Below are 14,011 nucleotides of genomic sequence, written 5' to 3'. Positions count from 1 at the left end.
TAATAACTACTCAACCTTTATCTTCCTATGCCCTTGATTTAATAATTTTAACAAAAAACAAAAATTATAAACTTATCACACACAGTGCATTGTTTTGGCAGTTGTCTACCCACGCCTTATTGTAAAATTATTATGCTACTGTTGGATACTAAAATGGGCATTATAGAATATTAGTTGTATATAAATATAACATTCATAGATAAAAGGAAGATGTGCTTGCAAAATACATGAAAAAAAAATCTTCGGGGATTTTTTTTTTTGGTCTGGCAAGCTGGTATTAACGATTGATAACATGGAACTATTGCCATGTTTCATAAATATCCTGAATTGATGTGATGTGACTGCTAAATCAGATTTTGCTGTTTATGCAAACATTTTGCAGGAACAAATACAAATTTTATTAATTCAACTAGAAGGGCTAAGTAATGTTTTTCCATGTTAAAAACAGTTGCTCCAAAGCAAATGCTTTAAATGACAAAACGCACTTGGAGAGGGTTTTTTTGATATGCTAAGAATCACTGCATGAACTTTATGCAATGTCAGGTTTCCAGGTGTTTTTATGGCAACGTTTCTATATTGATTAATGTCAAAAATAGCAGTTTGCAAGGCTTATTGATGCTATTTCAACAATCGCACAGGTTTCTTTATCATGTCATTAATGTGTCTGTGAAATACGGGAACTGTACATACGTACGTTCAGTATTTTAAATTAGAAAGTGCCATTTTAAGGACCCTGTATATTGCTGCACACAATTTCAGTGATTAAATTTGTCTATAATAAAGTGAGTGTTAAAAATCAATGTATTAATCGGCGTGCTACTATTCATAACTAATAACTGTTCCACTATTCAGCTTTTTGATACTTGAGTCTAGTTGATTAGAAACAAACACTGGGAACTGCTATAAAAACATGGCAGAGACATATTACTTCGAAGTGCAGACAGCCTGGAAGCTAGTGTTAAAATATCCATTGTCAAAGGTTCTTACTGCTTTTACCTAAAGGTCTATATAGAATTCTATACCCTTGCATTTGGTCATTTCTCTGCCCCCCCTCCCAATTTTGTATAACTATTCCATAAATATTTCATAGCAATTTTAGTTTCTTTAACATGTTGAAGCATTTTTAAGGTAAATGATAAATAGCGTGTGTTTTAGCTTTCACATTATGTGAAAATGTAATGTAAGTTAATGTAAACTTGCTTAAAAAAATGGCTGCCACGGATTTCCGGTTTGAAGGGCTTCGGCGACAGACAGGAATCCGCGATCGTGCATGGTTTCTGCCTGGGCTCACTGCTGGAGCGCCCTGAGCCAGCTGGTTTCGGGGCTAAGCCATCCCGTAGAGGAGGTGAAGAAGGGAGAGACTGCCAGCAGGGTCAAGGAGAACCGCATCTCTCCTCTTCAGCTGGTCAAACTCCCTTTCCTGAAGGTAGTAGGAGCGGTGGTCAGAAATGGCCACCTCAAAGAAGTACTCAACCGGAAAAGAACGTGCAGGAGGAACAGCAAGGTTTACAGGGGAAGCAGGGTTTGCTTAATACTGCATGATTCACTTAACATCTGCAATGATTTGCATAAGTGTGTCAAAAAAAGTTGTAAAATCAGACATGATTGAACAACTGCCCTGCTTAACAGAAATTTTGGACCCAATTGCAGTAACAAGCCAAGGACTACTTGTATTTCCATTTAATACTCTTGCCAACATACATATGCAGTCAATTAAATGACTTTAAATGGGATGACTCACTTAAACACATTATTTGTTAAATACCTACATTGCTGGAGTTTAATCAATGGAAATTAGGTGCTTAGAATGTGATGTTTCTACGTATTTCTTGAGTTCTCAAAAAGCAGGACTTTTAATGATTTCCCTCTGAATTTTAGATTTTCTGAGTCACAGTATTAATAACTACCTTCACATTTATTTCAAAGGTGGCTTACAAGTAACAATGCCCTTCTACAAATCTGTGCAGGACTGGACCTATGCATCTTTTCCTTAGCTTAAGTATACTCCTATTCCCCCTTAAGAAGTCATACTTCGCAAATATTGTAAATATTTTTGAACAAAATACAGGTAGTCCTCAATTTACAACAGTTCTCTTAATGACTGAAGTTGAACCGCACTGAAAAAAGTGACTTATCAATGTTTTTCCCTTACAAACGTTGCAGCATCCCCATGGTCATGTGATTTTACATTGATGCTTGACAACTGACTCACATTTATGATGGTTGCAGTGCCCTGGCGTCATGTGATCACCTTTTGCAATCTTCTGCCAAGCAAAAGTCACTAGGGAAGTCACTTAACCATGTTACTAATTTAAGAACTAAATGATTCACTTGACAAATGAGGCAAAAAAGTCATAAAATGGGGCAAAATTCACTTAACAAATTTCACACTTAGGAACATAAATTTTGAGCTCAATTGTAGTAAGTTGAGGACTAACTGTTGTTTTCCTATAACAGACCAGATCACAAAGGAACTGCTTCCTTTGCATCCCTCACAAGCCAACACACTGCTTGATTTCAGTGAAAGAAGACCTTATTATGTAAACTTCTCTGTGTGGACTGCAAGTTTTGTGTTCATTTTAATTAACTGTAGAATGGGAGATTAAGCAATACTGTCAGAATATGCTTTATGAAGAGACTGAAAGTAATAAGATAGAAGTATCTTCCTTTTAATACATTTGTTATGTATCCCGCTTTGAAATTTGTGGTTCAGGAACCCAGGAAAAAAATCTTAATGAGGCTGGAATAAAATTTTTTCCAGAAGTGAGCTTCAATCTACATATCACTTTTTCTTAAGTAATCAGCTCCATTAAATGTATACACCAAGACAGTATTTTAACTACACATACCAAAGCCACTAAAACAGAAGTGAATTCACATTATGGTATAGGACTCTTTGTGTATGTTTATGTGTATAGACAGGGATAAAATACTGTCTTAATGTATAAATTTAATGGAAGAGAGAGAGAGAACCCCTAATGTTGTAGTAAATCTTACTGTTCAGGTTCTCATTCTAGAAAATTCCAAAGTTGGTAATGCAAGAATAAAATACATAGAAACATTGCATCTTTGGGTAGATTTGAAAAGAAAGATATAAAAGAACCCCCCAAAAAACTTATTTCCAAAGAGAATAATTTTTTAGATTAACCATAGAAAATATTTTTTAGGTTTATTGTATTATCCCAGCATTGACTTTGGCCATTAAAATGATGAATAAGCTTCAAAGATAATTCCATACCAGTTTGAAGAATAAGATATTTTTTTAAAGACCTATAATACTTAAATATAATTTTACTCAAGCCCTGTACTATGACCTTTAAACCTAAAAAAATACATGTAGATAATACACTACTTGTAGAATTTAGCAGCTCCAATCCCAACAAATCTATGGGTGTTTACTGTATCAGCAAGGGCTGGTATCATCCCCATAGTGCCAATTTATTTTTTAAGGGAACTGCCCATTTTCTAGGAAATGTAAATGTCCCCAATTTCTGCTATGCAGTTTCATTGAGGTGGGGACTTGCTCCTGGGAAGGATGAGCAAAGAATATTGGAAGTGCCATCCAAGGCACGAATATCATCTCAGTTGCAGTCAAGTAAGTAGGCAGGCATATATACCAGAGGTGGATGATCAATGATAATGACATCATAATTTCATACTGGGCAGGAGAAAGCAATAGAACATTGGTTCACCAGAAACATGATTGGCCTCCTTGTTGGTTTCCAAAAGGCCCTGAAGATATGGTTTTGTCAGTGGGCCTAGTAACCCCCAATAGAGATGGAGCTGATCAAATGGTTGTTTTGATTTAGGGGTGTCAAACTCACAGCTCGCAGGCCAGATGAGTTATTTGCTGACCATGCCCATCCCCGATTTAGCGAAAGGGTGAAAGTTCCGATACGTCACATGACGACATGTGAGTTTGACATCCCTGGTTTAATTATATTGCTTCTGCCATTTGTGTGTGTGTGTGTGTGTATTTATGTTGTGTATTTTGAATGTAGTAAGAGCCTCCTAGTTACCTGTGTGTGAACTGACAAGCCATATAAATCTGTTTAATAAATACTTGATCAATTTTGAAGCACATAATATTTGATGCACAAAGTAGAACTTATTCCAAAATGACTGGAGAGTACATGAAAAAAACAGGTAGTTTTTTGTAACCCAATAATTTAATATTTTTTCAGAATTAGTCACTTTGCAGGAAAAAATTGTAGGAAAAAGGCAAGGCAAAAGAAAAGAGAAAAGGCAGTGATGTTTTATCTGGCAAGTATCCAATATTTCCTTCTATAAACTTCTATATTAACATATTTGACCATCTTATCTATCAAACACTTGGAAAGGTGGAAAATGAAATTCAAATTATAAATTTTGCTGAAGTCCTCTGTTGTAAGAATTGAGTGACCATGTGCTTGAATAAACAGAGAAGCGAATATATGAAAAACCCACTAATTAGTGCCTTATTAAACATTTAAAGGAAGCCAGAAGTTAGTAAAAGAAATAACCATACAGTACAATGCCAACTTCATATTTATTTATGGAAAACTTGCTGCAGTATTTTCTTTACATCAAAGAGAATTGGATTTCTGTATAAAAAAAACTCAAAAATAATAAATAACGTTTCTCAAAAAAAGTGTTTTCCTTGTCCTCTCCGACTTATTCATTAACATATAATCAAAACATAACAGCTGTAACATCTCTGAAGATTAGGAATGTTACACTAAAACAAAAATTGAATCCTACATTAAAATAATCAATCACCAAGTCTCTTTATAATTAAAAAATAACAACAGCAGTAACCCAAGTAAAAGAATGTCTGGATTAATACAAACTGTTTTTCTTACTCCAACCTGTAGTACATAAAACCCATCAAAAGAGAGTAAGAAAACAAAGTTCAAGTTAAAATTATAATTCACATATTTGTAAATTTTCATTCAATATTCAAAAACAGCATTTCAAACTTAGAATCAGATGTTTAAAAAAAACTAAAACATTAAATGCTTTACCTTAATACAGTTAAATGACTCTTATATTGGTTTACAGCTTAGCTGCTCCAATAAGCAAGCTAAGGAAAAGAGTCAAATTGGAAAACACTCTCAAATCACCATTCTGAAATCACATACATAGAAAAACAAGTTCTGATTTGCTTTACCACAGTGATATATTCATTTTTCACCTGTCCTAATAATATGTAATACTACTTTTACACTGTGTGCCCTTTTAGACAAGCAACATTGTTTTCTTATGTGGCTTTGGATTTACATTAAAAGAGTAAACAAGGAAGTGATATTTCCTACCAAGGTAAGGTAGAAAAAGAAATTATACCTTGTACATGAAGTGAGTGAACAAATATTCAGTGGCAAGAACAGAATATTGAATGGAAAACTGAAACAATCTCCCCAAGCATTCTTCGTTTTACCTCAGAACTTTTTACTCTGTTCTGGATTAATGCCCTTTTTTCAGTGATGCTTTTATGCAGGAGCAATTAGGTATAATGTTTGAATACTGGTCATTTGTGTGCAAATTATATTAGAAATGAACTATAGTGGAACCCATGATGCACTTTATAAGATAAAACAAAATAAAACAGCATTAATGTCACTAGAAGATATGTTCATTAGAAGATTAATAATATCCAAATTGATCCAATGACCTGACTTAGTATCTTCAGGGAAAAAAACATTATAGTTGCAGTCAAGCAACACTATTCTATGTAACTTTGATTGTATCTCCAATGAAATAAAAGACAAATACAGAGTACTACAGTTAAGTGTTAACAAAAAAAACCAAGGTATGTCGTTATATATTAACCACAAATTTCAAAATAGTATTAATATTATATTGTAGTAAAGATTGTTTCTGCACTTTGAAAGTTATAATCTTATGTTGACAAGAAAAGCAACCTAAGATTGACATAAAGGCATTTTTTAATAATATATTACTGTTGCCTGCAATATCCACCAGATGTCACCATTTCTAAGAAAGTTCCTCAAAACTTTTAAAGTAAATGTCCAAATGATTACATTTTTAAAAAGGTTGGCCAACATGATTATTTTAAATTATGGAAATTAAATTTATCTCAAGTGAATACATTCTGATTCATGGTTGCAAATAGTGTGTACAAAAACCTCTGTTATATATTTATCTAAGTGTTTCTATTGCACATCCATTTCTTTGGTTTTGTTATACATATCTTAGATAAACTATTTTTTGAGGAAAAAATACTGCTAATTGACTGCAAAATTTTCCCTCTCACAAATTTTGCACCTAGAACCCTGATCAACTTTTAGTTGACTTTTCAGAATAGAAATTAAAAAATAGATTGTCAAGTTATTCCCAGTGCAATGAGTATAAGTAAAAATATTACTTGGTTTCAAATGGAGGAAATTAGCTTCATATTAAAAGTAACTCTTTTCCAAGAAATAAATTGTGTATTCAAAGGAATTCATATACATATTTGGACATTTAATAAATTATAAGAATTCCAAATTAACAATTTAATGTTGATTTTAGATTCATAAAAATCCCTACATACCACATGCAGTTTACTCTCTACTATATTTAATAAACCCTCTTCAATAATAGCACTGAATATATTAATTTCAACTACAAAATCCCTCAACAAAACCCCTCAACTTTCTTTCTCATTACATTAACCAACTGCAAAACAATATCTTTTCAATATTATTTCAACATTTCTTTTCTCCAACTCTTACCTTCATTTCAACTTCCATTTCACCTTATATAGTTCCATTTGATTGAACTTTAACTTATATTTCTCTTCAATGTATAAAAATAATTTAATTTGCAAAATTATAAAGAAATACTTGAAAACAGCAGTCAAATCAATTATGCTATCAAAGAGTCTACTAATTCTTATTATAAACTGAGTTTGAGTAGCGTATCAAAATTTGCATCCCCCTTTGTTTTAACATTAAAGCAGAAAAGCTTCATTTTTTACTGCCTATAAAAACAGATTTCTCTGACAATCACAACTAAAGTGGAAAAAATCAAGACATACCATAAACAAAAACCTGAAAATATTGCAATTTCTGTATGCTCCTACATGCAAAATATCTATAGAACTGCCTCTAGGGAACAAATTATTCTTTGTGAAAGTCATTTTGTTAAAGGCAAGTTACTTAAAATTAAGCAACACACATCTTCCCTGAGTATTCTTTGACCCCCCTTTTAACTTTGAATCCAAACTCCACCAAGAGCTTCTTCAAGTTTTTTTCTGTATGCTGCATAGCGTCTTTTTAAGGTTTGTAGTTGCTCATCTTCTTCTTTATCCAGAATACGCAGGAAGTTCTGTAATTCAGGAAGGCTAAACGCTTCCCACTGCAAAATAAAATTATGGATTTATCCATAGCCTCTAAGAACAATTGACAATTTGTTTTGTAATTTTCATTTCATTGTGCTACTCAAGTTAGAAACCAATAAATTTGTTTTCCTTCAGAAATGCCAAAATACAGTAACACATAAACCTATAGATAAAACTGTCCATGATTAAATCCATGTAATTCTCACAAATTTCAAAAGTATGCAAAAACAGAATAACTCCACATTCTTGAATTTTTTAGTTCAAAAGCAGGAAGATAAAAAACCAAAATGCTAATATTATAGCTAGCTACCGTAGTTTTTTTAATATATACCAACTTATATGCAATGACCAAGAGAGATGATGATTAACATAATTGTTAGGAGTAGAAACCTGCACATGTACGTCTCCCTAGGTGAATGGGCTCTGCAAGCCCTGGTCGCCTACATGCCACTGCCAGCCCCAGTTGAGTCCCAACTCCTGGGCCAGCCACCGCACTACCACTGCTGCCCTTGCCTCCACAAGTCCCGTTGAGTGCCAACTCCCAGGCTGGCCTAGGTCGCCAGTGCCGTGCCACCACCGTCCGCAGCGCTTGTGGCCTAGCTATCTGCCCCTTACCCATCCCTATCTGGCTTGCTTCACTACCAATGCTGCGGCTCCATCCCATGTGGCACTCGCCGCCTAGCAAGCTTCCCCCGCGACTGCCCCCAGCCTCCAGCTTACCTGGCTTGCTGGTGGCAGAGAGGAAGTCAAGCCAGGGCTGACCCACTGCCGCTCAGGTCCCCACCAGCCTGCATCTCACCCCCTGCCTGCATTCTCCACAGCTGCTAGACCTTGCCTGCTAGGGGCGGGGGCGACCAGGGAGCACGATGCTATGCCGCCTGCATCACCCCTTTGCCTGCTGACCCATCCCTTTGCCACCCACCGGCCTGCATGCTTTGGCTGAATGTGGGCCGCCGCTGTGAGAATGCCAAGCCTCGCCAGAGCAGATATTCCTTTCCTGCTGTCAACCTTACCTTCCAGCCCATGGAGCTCGCACTGGTCAATCACACCTGGTCCCTGGAACTCTAGCCAGGAAGAACCCTCATCATGAGCAATGCTGCCAGGTGAGTACTTTTTGGGAAGAGAGAGAGTGCGTGTGTGTGTGTGTGTGTGTGTGTGTGTGTGTGTGTTTGTTACAGGTGGGTCTCCTAGCTTTAGAAGAAGCGGGTGAAGGAAGAAGGGAAGGGATAGAGAGAGACAGAAAGGGGGGAAGACAGAAAGAGAGAAGGAAGAGATAAGAAAAAAAGGGAAAGAAAAAGGGAGAGAGAAAGGAAGAGAAAGAAAGAAAAGGGATAGACAAAGAAAGGGGGAATGGAAAGAAGGGAGAGAGAGAGAGAGAGAAACAAAGAAAGAAACAAAGAAAGAAAGGAGAAAGTGAATGAGATACATGGGTGGATAGATACATACGTGGAAGGAGGGAGGGATGGAGAGAGAGAAAAATGGAGAGGAAGGAAAGACACAAATGCTGGCTTCAGAAGACTCTTTGAAACAGCACAGCAATCTAAGGCTGGCCTGCAAGGGATATCCAACCCCCTGCTCCAACAGGGTTAGAAGGGGGGGTGCATGTGCGCGCGCGCGTATGCACACACATGGCTGTCAAAACTCCAAAACCAGGTCAAGTAGCTCTGGGGAGGTCAGTCATAAATTCGAACACTTGTTAGCAACCAGCCATTAAGCAAGGACCACTTGTACTTGGTTTGCCAGTCACATGGCCACGCCCACCCAGCCACATGACTACCAAACCATGTCCACCCGTCACATGACCAAACCACACCCAGCCGGTCACATCGCTACCCAACCACGCCCAGCTGGCAAGCCACTCCTACCCAGTCACATGACCACCAAGCCACACCCACAAATTAAACCATGCCCACAGATCCGGTTGTTAAAAAATTTGAATCCCATCCCTGGAGGATCCACAATAAGTTGGGGGCTCAAGCGGTGTTCTCATCCATCGTTTAGGCCCATGGAAACGAGAATAGAACATAAATATTGGTACAGAAGCAGAGGTGGCTGTGCAAATAGTATTGAATAGTATTGATCAAATTTGTAGATGGCACTATGTGGAATAAAGATGTTCAATCTAGGGGTGGTTCTCATCTCTTTCTTAGCTAAGGGAGTCACGAGTTGTGTGAAGATACTTTCATGGTCATGTGGCCATGACTATACACTGAAGTACATGGAACACTGTTATCTTCCCACTGAAATCTATTCATCCACTCACATTTGCATGCTTTTGAACTGCTAGGTGGGCAGGAGCTGGGGCAAGTAATGGGAACTCACTCCATCATGCGACACTCAGGTTTTGAATCTAGGCAGTTAACTTTCCAGCTGACAAGCTCAGAATCTTTAGCTGCTGAGTCAACTCATCCCCATTCTGAATGGAAATAGGTACTAGTATAATGGATAATAGGAATAAAACTCAAGATGATCTTGATCAGTTAGGAAAACTAACTGAGATAACAATTACTATGTGGCCAGGAAATAAATGCAATTTTAGGCTGGAGCAACTGAAATAGTTGACTGATTGCTGTCTCCAAGGAGGAGAGGATTAGTGTTTTAATGTTGTGTATTGGATTTTTATTTTTTGTTAAGCTGCCCATGATCACGGAAGAGTGAGTGAGTGACCGTAAGTTTGATAGATTTGATAGAAAGATATTAGATAGCTAGACAGACAGATACAAGCAGGCAGGCAGGCAATTAGTCAATTTTTTATTGAATGTTAAGGGGAAAAACACTTTACTAACAATAAAAATAGTTGAGTAAAATAATGAACTGGCCAGAGAGGTGGTGGATTCTTTTGGCAGACATTTTCATCTATTAGGAATATTTGAGATCAAATTCTTATACCAAGCATGGCATAGCACTGAATCCCAAAAGTTTTAAACATCCTTTCCAATGTAATATTTATAAAACTCTTATAATCTGCACTATACAAGTAGTCCTCAAACAGTTCATTTAGTGACTGTTCAAGGTTACAAAGGCACTGAAAAAAGTTGGTCATGATTTTTTCGTATTTACGACTGTTGCAGCATCCCCAGGGTCACGTGATCAAAAATCTGATGCTTGGCAACTGACTTGTATTTATGATGGTTGCCATATCCGAAGGTCATGAAATCACCCTTTGCAAACGTTTGACAAGCAAAGTCAATGGGGAAGCCAGATTCACATAATAACCGTGTTACTAATTTAACAACTGCAGTGATTCACTTAACAACTGCGGCAGGAAAGGTCATGGGAGCAAATTTCACGTAACAAATTTCTCGCTTAGCAACAAAAATGCTGGGGTTCATTTGTGGTCATAACTTGAGGACTACCTGTACTTAAATTGGCTACTTGCTTGCTTTTCTCTATAAACATGAGTACATTCAATAGATGTGAACTGGAAATTGTACACCACTAGTTAGAAATCTTAGCAATGAACTAACTAGTTGGACTTCAAGATTTCCAAATACGCAAGTACAACTTACCAATACCTCCCCAGATTCATGCTCACGCAAAACAAAGCTAAGCGTATCTGTTCTTGGACCAGCCGCCAACCGCAAATAGAGAGGATGTTCTGTTTCTGAGAGCTTGCACATATAAACTGCAAATAATACAAAAGAAAGCATACTCAGAATTTCTGCTGATTATCAGAACCACAGCTTTATCAGTGCAGAGGAATCTCAGTACTACACTATATAAATGGAGAACTATTAGCAATGAAGAATAATGAATGGTACACTAGAACCACTATAATCTTTGACAGTTGATGAATATCTTACCGTACAATGCTTTCTTTAATATAGTTTGTGAAAGTCCATAGTCACACTGTATGCTTAATGAGCAGTTCTAAGTAAATAAAAATTATACATTCAGAAAACTCAAGAAATATTCCCTAAAAGTTATGTGCAATACTGGAAATAAATAGAAAAAAACACAAGGTTTATTGTGAAATTTATTGTGAAAGGGAAGATGATTTCCTTAGCTTTTTCTTCTCTCTATACTTCACTGTTTCTCTTTAACAAGGTTAACACATGCTGGAAATCCAAGAGACTGAGGCAATAACTGTAAAAGAATGTCAAAATAGCCTTGAAGAAGGAATTCAACAGTTCTTAAATAAATACCAGCTTAGCCTTGAAAGCTCCCTTGAAAGGGAGCACAAGGTGAAAAACTAACTCAAGAAGGCCCTAACTTGATTCTCTTTCATGTAAGGAGGAAAGAATGTATTTGCTATGTCCTTGAACAATAAAGTATATTTTTCTGATCTGGTCTCCTTCAAAAGGCTGACAGCAATCAAGATTAGTCTTAGAAAAGTCACCCTCGAACTAGGAAACATTAGATTGACATCACCTAATTCAATCAACTATTAATAGGTTTTAGAACAAGTCAAAATATCAAATCAAATTTGTTCAAAATTCAATTCATTGTGGCATCGATACTCCTAATTTCCTGGTTCACACAAGCATTCAAGATTCTGCATGCTGGCTGTAGAACCAAGTAAAACACTGGAGTTACCCAAAGATTCTATTCAGCTGAAATTAATCATACATATGCATGAAACAAGTCAAAAAGGAAAAAATCATTTCTGCTATTTTAATTGTTGATGATGTTTTATTGGAAATATGATCAGATTGTCAAATAAATCTATATTCCATCTAAGTCATAAAAGAACAAAATTAGCATCACAATCTTTTCCTTTAATCCACTTATAACTCAGAAAAATCTATTTGCGTACCTTGATCTTCCTTGTGACACTGCTTATAAAGTGCAAACTTGGCAGGATTATCAGCCACCAGAAATTTTTTGAGCAAAGCCTCAATAACTTCACGGACTGTGTTAGTACTGCTGATATGAAGAGTGTTCATATAGCCATTAGGCAAATAAAAAGTTGTCTCATTGCTGTTGAGATGCTTCCCTACATTCACAGAAGTCTGTAGAGTGATAGGTCTGCAAAGTTCGATCTGAACTTTGATGAAGCCAGTGTATATTCCGCTTGCATTCTATGAATAAAAAGACATATGCATATAACAATGAAATCACATTTGTTTGGTCTCTGAGAAAATGGAGAACAGATACATTTTCATGTACATGCTTTAGATGGCACAGGGGAAGAAAAAGAAAAACTCAGCAAATAATCAGATTGCTATTCTCCCTGATACTTAGGTAAGTACAAATTGCTTACCATTATAGGCAATGCTTAGTTAACAGTGGCAGCTGGAAGTGCCAGAATTTCAATCGCAAAGCAATGCAGTAACATGACATTGTGCTTTACTATCATGTTGCTTAGCAACGGAAATTCTGGCACTTCCAGTTGCCACTGTTAAGCACTATCATTAAGCACAATGTGACCACCATTTGTGATCTCTTATTGACTTGTCAGAAGCTGGCAGTGAAGATTGAAAATGATGATCAAATGACTTCAGGATGCAGCAACAACATAATTGCAATTTGGGCATTGAGAATCCAGGTTATGTGGGGAAACCATGATGGCCAGTTTGACCACTGGCCATAAGTAGCATTTAGTAGCAATAGCACTTAAGACTTATATACTGCTTCATAGTGCTTTACAGTCCCTCTCTAAGCAGTACCAGTCATTCAGTGCTGTCATAACTTGAAAGGCTGCTGAGCAAGCAAAGACCATTTGTAACTGACTGAACAGTCATCTGAGCATTTAGACATATGAGATTTATGAGCAGATACCATCAGAATATTCTAAATTTGTTCTGCATTTTCATAGGCCCTTAAAAGTCCTTCCTACTGCACATACATATATGAAGTCACTGTAATCACGCACAGATAAGCATCTAAATGTCTGCATGAGGAATGTAGAGAGAATCATATGAATACACAAAGACTCAAAGTCCACAGGTTACAAATGAGCAACCTGAATTTATTTTGAGGTCTCTATGTACCATGCATAAATGTGACTAACTAGCTATGCTTACTAGAGGTGAAAAAGAATAATCAACACAACCAAATCTAAATCAACAGATAGGACTAGGTTGTTTTATAATGTATGCCAGAAAATTGACTTTAAAAGCTGCAGTTAATGGTACCATCACCAACTTGAATGATCTTATGCAGGATGTGGAATAAGTCTGGTTAAGTCTGGTTAACACAAACAGGGGACTGAGAGTTCTAATACTCCAGCTGGGTGACTCTAGGTCAATAACTCTCAAACCAACCTAGTTCACAAGGCTTTGATGTGGGGAAAATGGGGGGAGGGGGGGATCTAACAAAGAAATAAAACAAATATTAATAGTAATCTCTGGTTTTGGAGTAGGTTTTGGAGTAAGATGTATAAAGGTATGTCAAATGAAAGTTGGAAGTGTAAAAGTTGGGACTTTTTACCATCTATGGTGGAATGTGGTAAAGCAAAAAAAAAATGGAAGTATGATTCATATTTTAATACAGAAAATTTTGAAAATGGAGATAAAAATGAAACCAGAAATTTTCCTTTTGGGCTTAATGGAAAAAGAACTGGATAAAATATTTGGAACTTTGTTATTATATATGTTGACTGCACCAAGACTATCGTATGCACAAAAATGGAAGGACACTTCGATTCCTACTAGCAATGAATGGTTACAGAATTCGATGGAATTGGCTAAAATGGCAAAATTGACCACTTTGATTAAAGAAAAGAACATAAGTACTTTTGTTTCCACA

General features: G+C 36.5%; 1 protein-coding gene across 1 annotated transcript in view; it reads right to left on the bottom strand.

Annotated features, from left to right (window-relative positions):
• Window positions 1-4,509: 4,509 nt before the first annotated feature.
• Window positions 4,510-14,011, bottom strand: part of RASSF3 (Ras association domain family member 3) — a 28,150-nt gene continuing 18,648 nt past the window's right edge. The window contains exons 3-5 of the mRNA XM_026700107.2: window positions 12,078-12,342; window positions 10,831-10,946; window positions 4,510-7,338 (exon numbers count right to left, since the gene is read on the bottom strand). Coding sequence (XP_026555892.1) covers window positions 7,189-7,338; window positions 10,831-10,946; window positions 12,078-12,342 — 531 coding nt within the window. The 3' untranslated portion in view covers window positions 4,510-7,188. The remainder of the gene's footprint in view (window positions 7,339-10,830; window positions 10,947-12,077; window positions 12,343-14,011) is intronic.

The sequence above is a fragment of the Pseudonaja textilis genome, chromosome 5, assembly GCF_049901715.1.
Source record: "Pseudonaja textilis isolate UNSWEBS1 chromosome 5, rPseTex1.2, whole genome shotgun sequence".
NCBI lineage: Eukaryota > Metazoa > Chordata > Lepidosauria > Squamata > Elapidae > Pseudonaja > Pseudonaja textilis.
The sequence above is the reverse complement of the archived record's forward strand: the minus strand, read 5'-3'. Positions and strand labels throughout refer to the sequence as shown.